A 13228-nucleotide genomic window follows, 5' to 3' on the forward strand; every position below is an offset into this window, starting at 1 on the left:
AATCCTGACATGTTTTCTGTAAGACTTGCAACGCCTGTGGACATTAATCGACGGTCTGCTAAGAACAACTAAACTCATCGAAATTGAGAGGGGGGGGGGGGTGAGTGATTCGTGTACCACGCCCTGTATATGTGCTTCTTTACATATACGTTGCAGTATACGTACTATTGGGGACAGAAGTTTGCGGGTCGCGAGTTGTTGGAAAAACGCTTATTGTAGCTTCACCTCGCTACCCATTCGCCGGATATTGTATGAATGTGCACAATACATGAATACACAGTATATGGAAGGATGTATGAAGGCCTTAAAGTCCTAAATCCTCCTTCCTCTCCTCAGAATATCAGGCGTCTGTGTAGCGAGGTGGAGCTACAATAAACGTTTTTTTTTTCGAGAACTCGCGTCCCGCAAAATTTTGTCCCCAATAGTGCATACACTTGAGTACATACATTACAGTATATGTAGATATAATAGGGTATGAGTACTTCCAAAGTACATACACTAAAATTGTGACGATACCACCACCCACCTTCCATCCCCCTCCGCCCCGCTTACGCACCTGCAGCAAATCCCAACCCCATCCCAGGACCACCTTTGTAACAAGATAACCGGCGACCCGTTATCCCGTCCAGCCACTTGTCGCCTTTCACTCATTCCCATGTGGTATTTTCCTCAGGCTGTAAATTGAGGGAGGAATTTCTTGTTACCACGCTTACGCCATTTAATAATAATAATTGGTTTTTGAGGAAAGGAAATGCCGCAGTATCTGTCTCATATATCGTTGGACACCTGAACCGCGCCGTAAGGGAAGGGATAAAGGAAGGAGTGAAAGGAGAAAGGAAGAAATAGGCGCCGTAGTGGAGGGCTCCGGAATAATTTCGAATACCTGGGGATCTTTAACGTGCACTGACATCGCACAGCAGACGGGCGCCTTAGCGTTTTGCCTCCATAAAAACGCAGCCGCCGCGGTCGGGTTCGAACCCGGGAACTCCGGATCAGCAGCCGAGCGCCATAACCACTGAGCCATCACGGCGGGTTCGCTTACGCCCTTTTCGCAAAAGAAAATTCCCCACACAGCTATCATTGTGCCAAAAGTTCCTCAGCTCTTCAGACTGATCTTGCGCCGACGCCACACGCGCGCCTTTTACCCCCGCAGTCAGGTCCCAGCGGCTCACCGCGCAAGTTCATCTCCCCCCGGCGCACCGAGGACCTACAAAGGCACAGCACGACCGATCATGAGGAGCCGGATGCTGAAGTATCGGACTCAGACCAGAAGGACACGCCGGAAGACCCTTCCACATCCGCCACTGACGTCCAGGACAAAGGCAGCCTACGCCGCAGACGAAAAACCAAGGGAGACCATGAGGAGACCCCATATTATTGACGGGTGGCGCAAGATCCTATGCTTGGATTGTACAAAGCCACCAAATTACAATGTTGCACGTATATCTGCAACAATCGGAGCAAATAGCATAATCGATTACCTATTAACATTTGAGTGAAGGTTTTTCTTAGATTTTACTTAATACCTGCTAATTAGCCCACTGTAGTTTGCTTTACGTATGTGGTGCGCAAATAGCTGTACTGCTGTTGCACGTCTCTACTCGTCTCGCTAATATGTCTTCTATGAGACAAATTTAATGGGCATATTGTTTCTAAATGTGATGTATCGCTTTATTGTCCTCGTGTTTTGACATTAATTCATCGCCTTCTATTGTGCCTACTGTTACTTCAACGTAGCTTTTGTTGTGTCTTGAAAATAAAGCTAACCGCGCTTCTGCCGGCAAAAAGTTATTCAGCACTCCCTGGAGTTACTTCGCTTATTAGCAACACACTCAATCGCTGTCTAACTCTGCCCAGCAGTGGCGGTCCCAGAGCCTATAATCTTAGTTTTGCTGTTGCATCAGGTAGCTTTTATGATGTTCACTGCGTAAAGTTCACGACGTAATGGGTTTTCATAGTCGTTTTCATACCCTAAAACCCGTTACGTCGTACACTTCACACAGTGAACGTCATAAAAGCTACCTGATGCAGTAGCAAAGTTAAGTTCACGACATAACAAGTTTTCATATTCGAAAATTCTTTAAGGCGCGGTTACTTGATGTTGGGGACTACACATGAGTGAATGCGATATATGTCCGTAAGCTTTAGACCAAATAATTGGGTCATCGTGGAAATGGAAAATACATTATACCTCATCTCCTATTATACCTCATCGAATGACGTGTAGAAAGCTGGGCCGACATAATTTATAGCAATCTGGGAGTAGATAAGGTACATCTGTCACTGTCTGCATTCCTGTAATCGACCGAAGACAAATGAAAAATCAAATCTACCTTCTCATTCAAGCTTGTCAAGGACTCGAGCTTACTTTACAATTACTGCTGGAGACTGGCGTCTTTTTTGTCGTATTTTTTCCTTACTGTTCCAGAGATACTTGTGTCCGTTTTTCTTCGACAATTCTTTTACTTTGTTGAACAATGCTCAATACCGGTCCGTCAGGTTTTCCAACCAGTTAACACTCGCTTTCCGGCTTTGACAGCAATCGGTAGGTTATACTTACCAGCCTTCAGAATGCCTCGGCGCGAAGCAAATACATCGGAGAAAGAATGCCATCATGACGTGCAAAGTCACCAATAGGTGTCATTTTGGTCACCTTTTTTAATCCAAATTCGAGTCTTCTTCACAAAATTATCCAAATACTCCACTCCTTAGCCCTGTGTGCGTTTGTATCAGCAATGCACCCTGGCCAATCCCCCGCCGTGGGTACGTGTCATTCAGCCTGAGGACATCATCATCATCATCATCATTTGGGTCGCTGCTTTGTCACTCCGCTGGCGTACCCCGGCGGCCATACTGGTTAAATAGGGCGCGGAGCTGGCCTGATTAATAACTGGTCTTGACAGCTCCTTCGTCTTCCTCCGAGGTGCCTGGTTTCTGTGAGTCTACCTCAGTAAAGCTGCAGAAAATATTACATCCAATTCACAAAACCTCACCACCCTGTCATCCTGCCCCCTCTTACTCAAAGCACAAGGTCAATTCTTTAGGGGTTACTAAGAATTTTAGCCATGTACCATAGCAGGCAGGGCCGTCACAGCCGACAATACGCACATGCACATGCTTTCGAGCTTCCCAGGACAGAAAAAAGAAAAATACCGTGCACTTATTGCACCAGTAGTTCTATGGCCTAATAATTTGAGCTACCGACACGCTGGCATCGAACGTCGCTGGTAAAGAAAGACGACGACGTGTGCCACCTGGTCCGCCTTAGAGCCCCTCGTGGTGCCTTTGGGGCGGACCTTGTGGAACAGCGATGGATGAACCCGGGGGAGGCAAAGACCGCCTCTTAGGCATGATCGTGCTGTCCAGCATCACCTTCATCGTTATGGCCATCACGCCTCCTCTGCGTTTCCTCGTCGGCTTCGTCTCGAACGTTATATTCTCGGTGGTCGTCGGCTTCCACCTGGCCGAGATAATAGACCGCAAGTACCGGCGCGAGGTTCGGCTCAAGCATCCTACAGTCTTCATCAGCGGTAAGGTTGAGCAACTGGTTCATGATCAAAGTACCGGCTCTAGCGTCTGGAGTGGCGTTAGTTGTATAATCGCGCCGTGAAACTACACGGCCCACATGTCGTGTATGCCTGTGCACGTGCAAATATGTTGATCGTTTAAACAAGCCGTGCTTACTTTCACCGTGATGGTATCAACGGTCTAGACTTTTTAGGAGCAAAAGAAAGATACACCGCATAGACCATGATCCTTATTTTCACTGTAGCGATATGAATGACTCATTAGCCGTCCTTTGGCGTTCACTGGCTTTAAGAGCACGGCTGGTCAAGAAAAGAAAAATGACAGGGGTAGCTTAAAAATTCAAAAAGACAGATATCCGGATTATAGAACAAACTGTAGGTAATGATTTGATAGTAGAAACTAAGGCAGCAAATATACCTGCCTTGTTGCGTTACTCGGCAAACAGTTAAATGACGGTCGGTTTTGATAACAGAGTAAATACTGAGAAAAGGGTAACTTGCTGAGTATGGGTCGAACGTTGTGTGTCGAGATAAGATTGGGATGTTTTCACGGATGAACTAGTAGGGGCTGGTGAAGGCGTTGATCATTCCAGAGAATGTTTTCTCTTGCAGAGAATGTAATCCAGCTGCTGCTGCTGATGGCGACAGGACCACGACGACGTCGATGATGATGACCAATTTATTTATTTATTTATTTATTTATTTAATTTATTTATTGATGAATTGGTTTATTTATTTATTTATTTATTTATTTATTTATTTATTTATTTATTTATTTATTTATTTATTTATTTATTTGACTCCAGAGAATACTAGATTTTTATTCACCAAACCAGGGTCATTACAGCGCACTGGTGCCTCGCAGGCTGCGACAGCGGCCTGGGCCTGCACACGGCCCGTCGCCTTCATGAGCACGGCTTCGAGGTGTACGCCGGCTGCCTGGACCCTGGCTCGGACGGGGCCAACGTCCTCAAAGATATGCGCGTGCAAGTGGTGCCTCTCGACTACATGGACGAGGAGAGCATCGTGCAGGCCTACAAGACGGTCGTCACCCACCTGGGCGAAAAAGGTATAGCTCGTGTGTTGGGCACGCCGGACTTCGAGGCAGCATCAGTGAGTGACACAGCTACATCGTAAGCAGAGCCGAAAAGGGAGAGTGTTAATGACTCTATATCGAGGTATAAGCACAGCCTCCTGCCATCTGAAGTCGATCACGCTCATTTCCGCCTAAAACGAACCTATAATTTTTTTTTCTCGGCGTCATGGTCTTTGTGTCTGCGTTAAAAATTACGGTTCAGTACAGAGATATCCCTCGGCACGCTGGCTTAATGTATTGCTTTTAGCCTTCCTGCAAATATAAACCGCGTCAGAACCGATTAGTTAGAGCAGCTAGGTTAACCTTCATATTATCACCTACAAATCGCATCACACTGCACACACTCTGCATTTGGAGGACAATATTTTGAAATTATGCCTCCATTTTAATTCATGAATGCATCCTTAATCTTTCATGCAAGATTTTCGCGGACTTAATTCAGTGTTTGCGCCACAGTCCTCACCTTCATGGCAAAAAAAGTGCACCTGTGTCTTCATAAGCGCATAGAGTATAGCTAGCCACGTATATGACACGCACTGCATGTGTAACAACGTAGTTGATGGATAGTTATTCATGCTATCCTGGTGAGCTCGGCAGAAGATGAGGTAATAGTGTAAGGATTTCTGTGAGAGCTCTTGAAAGAAGCACAAGAGCAGGAGATGGTGAGATAACTAGTCACGAATCACAAGAGCAGTTATTGGGAAGGGTATTTCGGCATCACTTGCCTTCTTCGTTTCGCCGGTGCATCTGCAATATTTCTTTTTGTTCTCGTCAGGCTTGCAGAAGTCATCATCATCATCAGCCTGACTACGTCCACTGTAGGGCAAAGGCCTCTCCCATGTCTCTCCAATTAACCCTGTCCTTTGCCAGCTGTGCCCACCATATGCCCGCAAACTTTCTAACCTCATCCGCCCACCTAACTTTCTGCCGCCCCCTGCTACGCTTGCTTTCTCTTCCAATTCATTCCCTGAAGAAATTCGCATTTATTTTTCTCGTCAAGGCAAGGGGTACAGCAGGAATTCCGTAACGCTTTATCTAATGCTGAAAAGTGTTGTGGTCGGTAAGAAAACGAGGCGCTCAGTTCTTCCTTCTCCAGGAAGCTCTGGACACGCACAAAACATCCTGCCATGTGGCGTGGCTTTATGGAGAACAGAGTTTCATACTTGATCATCACAATGGACGTCACTGCTGGAGCACAAGATCTGATGCTCTATGTGGCAACACAAAGAGATCGAATAGTGAGTTACGTAGTTGGTTAGTCATTTGGTTGCTTAGCAAGTCAGTTGATAGACTTATTTAGTTAGTTACTAGTTGGCTATTCAGTTGGTTAGTTGTTAGGTTAGTTGGTAGATTAGTTGTTCGCTTGGTTATTTAGTTCCTTTGACTTTTCTCTTACATATGAGTCCAAAGAGGTAAGGAAGAATGATTAGAAGATTAAAAGCTAACCATTAGATACGATGATAAGATAACTGAGCGGGTCCCTTACCACTGCAGAATTGTGGGGCATCGTGGCCAACGCGGGCGTGACCAACTACGGCGAGCTGGAGTGGATGTCGTTCGACGAGCTGCGCTGGCTGTGCACCGTCAACGTGAGCGGCACCATTCGCTTCCTCAAGGAAGGCATCCCGCTGCTCAGGAAGAGCAAAGGGCGAATCGTCATCATGTCCAGCGTGCACGGTAAGCACAGACAGGCATGGCATCCTAGGCGTAACAGCCTCCAGTTCTTTGTGGCTTCATCTAGCGATGTGATGCACTTCACTCCAGACTGCCTGAGCGCTTCCCTTTGCGACAACGCTAGGGCGCCGCGATGCAGGAACACTGTTCGAGGCCATGTTGTAAGATATATGTGCGTATATGTAAGATATATACATGTATATGGCGATGAAATGGGCAGTGGCGCCGAACGGAGTGCTCGCGCTAGGACCGCGGCCATTAAATCGTGTTATCTGTCATCATGCCGTCCTGTTCATTGGCTTGCCACCGCATAACTATATCTTAAACCGATATCCATGCAACCTAGGCAAAGCTCGCTTGTGCTGCCATCTACTTAGCGTCCTTGCCAAAACAACCAGGCTGCATAGTTTGCTTCACACCCGTATAGTGGATCCGGACCCTAGCTGCTTCCCTGAAAGGTGGCGACAAGCGTTATCCTTACCTCACAGAAATTCAGAGCCTGAGGCGTTGCATAAGTGCTCCACTATACACACAGATATGCAGTCTGGTTACTTATGTCAAAGACGGCACAACACACAAGAGCTATTCACGTGATGTCACCAGCCTCTCATGAACGCAATATTCTGATGCAGAGGACGACACAGTTCGTTCTCTTCCTACGGCCACCGTCAGAGAAACAACTTCGTCGCTGTTAATATTTTCCTTCTTTACCTAGACACAACTAGGGTTGAGCACGATAGCATAGTACTCGCAAGCATGTCGTTCTATTCAGGCCAACGAAGCCTGGCACTGTGGCAGCTTGTACTCTGGGCCATCTCACCCAGCGGTGAATGCAAAATGATATTCCTATTTCTGAAGAAGGTCAATGAACATTGCATTTATTTGACGAGGACAACCACAGTCATTTCCTCACTTTGGATAAAAGCAGTAGGTCTTAAGTTTTAAGAGAGCAAGCTCTTTCTCATCACGTTTCGAGATTACGTGGAGTCTGCTACAGCCCTTGATTACAGCCCCATCTGTGGCAGCAACTACTCACCACGTTTCGAGATTTCGTGAGGTCTCCTACCACCCCTAGTGTTCCTGTATATGCTCCCTGCGGGAGCATATACAGGAACACTAACCACTCCGAGATCAAAGCGCCATCTGTGGCTGCAACTAGAAAACAGCGCATCTCGCATTGAGACTTGTAGCACCATCTACGATAGCATTGTAAAAACAACCACCTGACGCGTGTCAATGACGGCGTCACTGTCCAATATGGTGGATAGAGTTGCAACTATGTGAGTATGACGTCAGGGAACGAAATGGCGGCATAGCTTCTGTTTACTGAATTCAAGATGGCGGCAACTAAAATTGCTTTTGCTCTCTCATCCCATTCTCCCCCACCTCACCAAAAAATATCCTAAAACGGGCAGGAAAACTGTCCCGTTACGGGAACGCTATACATGCATGCGTTCGTTCCGCTATAGAGATAGAAATAAAACCACAATTAAATAATAGGTAAGCATTATATACATACAATTACTAATTGAAGCGTTACCATATCGCACCGCAAGCCGAATTCCAGGCCCACCTTAACCCCCCAAACAAAGCAAATTCCGTTTGGAACTTATCTTGAGGGGGTGCAACTCGACAATGGGTAGACGTGCATCGTAATTTCTCTGATAGAACGCGCTAGGCGGCGTGCGTGTGTGCACGCGTAGCCGAGCATCGTGGCAATCCACTTCGTTTCAAAGGGTATTACATTCCGTTTCTCGAGACGAGCGGTGCGTTCTTCTTCGCTTTCTTCATCTAGTAAACCAAACAGCTAACGCTCGTTACTTCAACGTCTTCCAGACGATGACGGCCTTCTTTTTTTTCATTTTCTTATTCTCGCACCTATTGGCACAGGGCGCATGTCCATACCAGGATCAGTCGGGGCGTCCGCGACGTCCGCAGCACTCTGTTCGCTCGCCGACGGTCTGCGGCGGGAACTCTACAAGTGGCAGGTGAACGTTTCGACCGTGGAGCCCATGCTCTACAAGTGAGACCCCCGTTTTTACTCCTCTTACTTGAGGTGCTTTGCGGAGAGAGTTTTGTAATGCTTGAAAAGAGTCTAAATCACCTGTGAGGGTTCCAATTGAGGCGTAACTTGTAGGCCCGAACATGGTGTAAGATACAGGACGCTGGTAATGACTGGAAACTCTATTTCTCAGAGTCTGGCTTAATGAGTTTTGTGCTTACTATTAAACACACAGAATGAGAAAGAAGTCTGGGAAAGGATAAGATTTGGCTAACTCAATCCACAAAGTTGAAACAGTCATGTTAGAGCAAAATCGCAAGCCCTTTCGAGGACAGTACTTTTATTTCAATACATGATTTCTCTGGATAGTCAACTGAATATTTGTAGAGGTCCGCGGGTTAGCATATCAGCCGTAATTACAATGCGCTCTTCTAATGATCTCAAAGCCATTGGTCGCAATGTGCACCGTAAGCACCATGGACTGGAGTGAGCATTGTCTGTAGTCATTTACGAAACTCGAGCCGCTGTCTCTACAGGACACGCATTACGGACCCGGAGAACGTCAGGATAGGCATCAACGAGGTTGTCAACCGGATGAATCCCACAATGAAGGAAGAGTACGGCCAAGTGTACCTGGACAACTTCAAGAACTTGATCCCCAAGCGCATGCAGAAGTACATGCACATCAACCTCAACGACGTCTCTAAGGCTGTTCACTGGTGAGCCATCAAGAAACAATTTTCTCCGAGGCATCATTTGTTTCTACCACGATCCTGTACTTTTAATCACCGTCGGTGTGCTGTATTCGAGTACTAACGAATTTAAGGGGCATCACTCAGCGGCAAAAGGAAACTTACTTGTCCAAGCCCAGGAGAGTTTCAACGTATGACTTGATGTCACCACGTCCGAACGCAGACTCTAAAGGACAATGTGCCGTTATATCCGTGCAAGCCAGGGAAATCTAGGTTATTTGAAAAATAACTGCGATTAAGCACTACTCTTCAACTTGAATCATAAGGCGGCGGCGAATACGTATACTCCGTTCCATACACCAGGCGCAACGCTGCCAAAGCTAGCGCTCTTGTTTGCACTACCTGCATCCGCGATCAAAAAGTAGCGTGTTTTTTGTGGTGAGCGAAAAATAGTAAATGCTTTGCCTGCAAGCTTTTTTCATTACATATTTATAATGAGCTTGAATAAATGCGCTTTTATTGCCGAGACACGATGTCGCTTTCTTCCGCCTTAGGACAATCGGCGACAAAACAAGTACGGATTAACACGCCTTCCTTTATGTTTTCATATGGACTATTTTCGTACTTTTTACAGCGTTGCGTCTGGTGCATGAAACATAGTATATGTATGCAGTGAAAGTAAGGTGTCTCCGTACGACCACTCACTGTGCAATAAAGGTTGAACAAACCTCGCATTCTATAGTTTTGGCCGTCCTGCTGCTTTGCAGCTGCGCTTAATGCCGCACTGATCTCTTCGTGAATTCATTGCTTGTAGAAGAGCGCAATGGTCCCCATGAATTCATTTCATGCCCGTTGCTGTAAATCCTGCATTTATACACATTGCACGCACTGCACTACTGCCACATTCCGAACATTCCACTCACTGGTGGTGTATTGGTGGCCAAATACAACGCAGGCACACATTTAACAGCTAGAGGATGCGATGCATGTTTCATTTTTTTTTCTAAACCTGCTTTTTGTTCTATTTTCGGCGGCCTCTTTCTCGGTAGCCAGTTCTTGTGCCGCCGCTGCCGCTGCGCGAAGGCACGTCGATTGTGACATCTGCCGCAGCCATTAGAAAGCAGCTTTTTTTTTTAATACACCGCTCAAGATAGAAAAGTCGCCTCACCCCCGCTCAACCGTACCAGAGATGCAGCGGGGAGTAGAAAGCAGTCGTTGATATCGTTTCTTAATGTAAACGACGGTTTTTCACACCAATTTTCCCGCACACAAGATTGATCGATTGTTTTTCGCGAATGACCTTCGGACGTTCATGAGAAGGACGGGAACATTAAATGCATGAGGGCGTGAAATTTTTATTTCAAGATATTGTAAATACCTAATGGAACTGTAATAGCTGGATCGTTGCAAGAAGAAATTGGCACAGACTGTGGATAAATTTCAAAAATATAAATATAACGGGGGACACAAGGCGGCACAATCGACGGCTCAGATTATTACAAGCCCACTCCAAGAATAGATACAAGTAATACAGGAAGCGACATAGAAGTTTGTTTTCGATATACATCTATAATAATGATTGGAACAGAAGAGGTACTATCGGGTCTTAAAAACATGCAAATAAACTGTAACAGGAAACACTGAAAACAAAAATATAATACAAAATCCATCAGGCCCTCCAACAATTCACGTCAATGCCTGCAGCGCCCTGACGGATCCGGTCCCCAAGGCACGGTACCGCTGCGGCAGCACGGACGTGGCTCTGTGCAGCCTTCTCGAGCTGCTTCCCGTCGAGATGGTCGACAGCGTGCTCATCAACGCCTTCCAGCCGAGGTCCAAAGCGCGCTCTCCTTTTTCACCCCTGTCCGAACCCTTGTCATCCATTTCCAGCCCCGCGTCCTCTGCCCCCAAGGTAATGAAGGCGCAGTGACCAATTCCCACCGCCACCAAAATCCCACGTTTGTAACGGCGCGGATGAAGTCGTCTGTGGGCGGCGGTACCTCCGGCTGACATGTAGCGCTGATGAGATGCCAATAAAGATCCCGGCCTTGTGACACGTCGGACCCCAGCCGATCTCTTTCGCGTGATGCTTGCATGTATTTCAGAGCTCGCATTTTTTTTTTTTAATGCGTTAGCATTAGATCTTGCCCGGCGTTGGCGTGTCAGCACTCGGTGGAGATTAGGCACAGTAGAGAGAAATCGTCCTTTCCCGTTTCCGCGGAGGTGAGTGAGAAAGAGGGAAAGTTGGACAAAGAGATAGGACAAGAGGCTACGCATGGCGAGAGGGAAACCGCGGTCGCCAAACAGAGTCAAGGGGTGGGGACAGGGGAGAGTGAGTATGGTGTGTCGCACTATGATTGCTGGATTAAATCGCGAGAGTGAAGAGGTAAAGAATGGGTACTGCGAGCTGCACAGTGAATAGTGGAATGGACCGCGCTACCTGCTTTCACAGTCTGGACATGGCGAAAGCAGGTTTTTCTTGTACTGGGGCCGAAGCTACGGAGTCGAAACGCGACCTGTCAACCTACGCAGCCGAATATAGTCCCTGCTTGCAGTTATGAGTTTTCCCTAGAAACATAATATCTATTTCCAATATTCATTATCCAGGGCATATTTTTAACGTGACTGCCAACTTTCAACGCGGAATGTCAAGTGAAAAGCAGCTCTTTTTAATTACAAAATGTTTGTTTCACACGTCCAGCTACAAGAAGCTTCAATAGTTTGCGCCAGCTGCTCCATCGAAGGAATAAAGTAGCCGCTAGAATACCAACGCTACAGGAGGCCAGTCAGACCGTCGTGCAGCCGAGCTATTTGGCATTGTGCTACAGTTATAGGCGCTCGGCTCTTATACCCTTCACTTCACTGCCAAAAGGAGATTTCGTTGAGCACAGTGCTGAGGCATACTCTGCCCCATGAATTTCATTGACCTTCCGTTGATTTTTGCCTACTATTTCTTTTTTCTCCCCTATGGCTCTGGAAAAGGTGAATGATTCCCCATGGGGATAATTTCCTTATAAGCATCGGATTGACATTAATTTCTGGGCCGTCTACTCCTTTGGCATTATTTAAACTCGTGCTGTCACTCGGTAGATTCAGTTTCCGTGCAGCGAACACTCCTACACATTCCCTTCCTAATATATGGGGATTTATACAACAATAAGGGCAATAAACATGAGAATAATGACACTCATCGTTAGTAATGTAGCCATAATACCTGCTATTAAGAATAAACTTTAACTGTAACAGGTCTCAGCCGACAGACACCAATAAAACTGTGCTCCTGCTCCCGATCTCAAACTGATCATCATGATCGCTTCGTTCGATGACATGAAGGTCACGTACGGAAGGAGGAGGGGAAAAAACTGGCTGCCAACTGCGACCTGGAGGAGCATTATGCCTGTCATTACAAGCAAGCAAAAAGAACAAATGATTGAGACACAAGAAAGGGTGAGGTACGACCCGCCGCGGTGGTTCAGTGGTTATGGTTGTCGGCTGCTGACCTGAAACACGCGGGTGCGATCCCGACCGTCACGGTCGCACTTCAAAATGCTAGAGGTCCGTGTACTGTGCGATGTTAGTGCCCTACAAAGAACCCCAGGTGGTCGAAATTACTGGGAGCACTCCGTTAAAGCGTCCCTCTTAGCCTGAGTCTCTTTAGGACATTAAACCGCATAAACCAAACGAGAATGAAATAGGACGTCATGCTACGACACTCAAGTCATTAAAGCCTCAAGTAACACTTTAATTGCTCCATCATGGAAGAAGCGAGAAATACGAAGTCAGAAGAACAGCGCCGACACGAAGTACATCTTCTTTGTTTTTTTCTTGATGAATCTAATGCATCTAGCCCAGTTTTTTTCCTAACGGCACAGCTCGACGAAACAGGGTGCATCACCTTCTCACTTCGGCCACGTTATTGGGCGCTGATGTGGATGTAATTCGACAGCAGTACAGCGCTTATAAAGCGTAAGACTTTTCGAAATGAAGCCGTAGCCGACCATGCTGTACGAGGACACGCTTCTGTGCCAATTATATAGCAACAAGGTAGGATTAACCGAGTAGCAGCCACACATACAAAATGATCTCAATGCGTCAAGACCATTGGGGTCGTATCTAACAATGCGCTTCCCTGAGCGAGATCCTGCATACCGACGAAGTTCGATGTAACCACAGTAGGAGCCAAAGACGGAAAAGCTGGTCATTGTGACTGTGATCGCGATCAGTGCTGCTAGTCTTG

General features: G+C 46.7%; 1 protein-coding gene across 1 annotated transcript; it reads left to right on the forward strand.

The window, feature by feature from the left end:
* The first annotated feature begins 3198 nt into the window (after nt 1-3198).
* On the forward strand, nt 3199-11045 carry LOC144105470 (dehydrogenase/reductase SDR family member 9-like). Its single transcript, XM_077638593.1, has 6 exons — nt 3199-3530; nt 4393-4596; nt 6118-6300; nt 8188-8320; nt 8836-9018; nt 10696-11045. Exons 1-6 carry the CDS (start codon nt 3311-3313, stop codon nt 10919-10921), a joined length of 1149 nt encoding a protein of 382 aa, XP_077494719.1. The 5' UTR covers nt 3199-3310; the 3' UTR covers nt 10922-11045.
* Nucleotides 11046-13228: the final 2183 nt, after the last annotated feature.

Source organism: Amblyomma americanum, chromosome 9 (assembly GCF_052857255.1).
Source record: "Amblyomma americanum isolate KBUSLIRL-KWMA chromosome 9, ASM5285725v1, whole genome shotgun sequence".
NCBI classification, from domain to species: domain Eukaryota; kingdom Metazoa; phylum Arthropoda; class Arachnida; order Ixodida; family Ixodidae; genus Amblyomma; species Amblyomma americanum.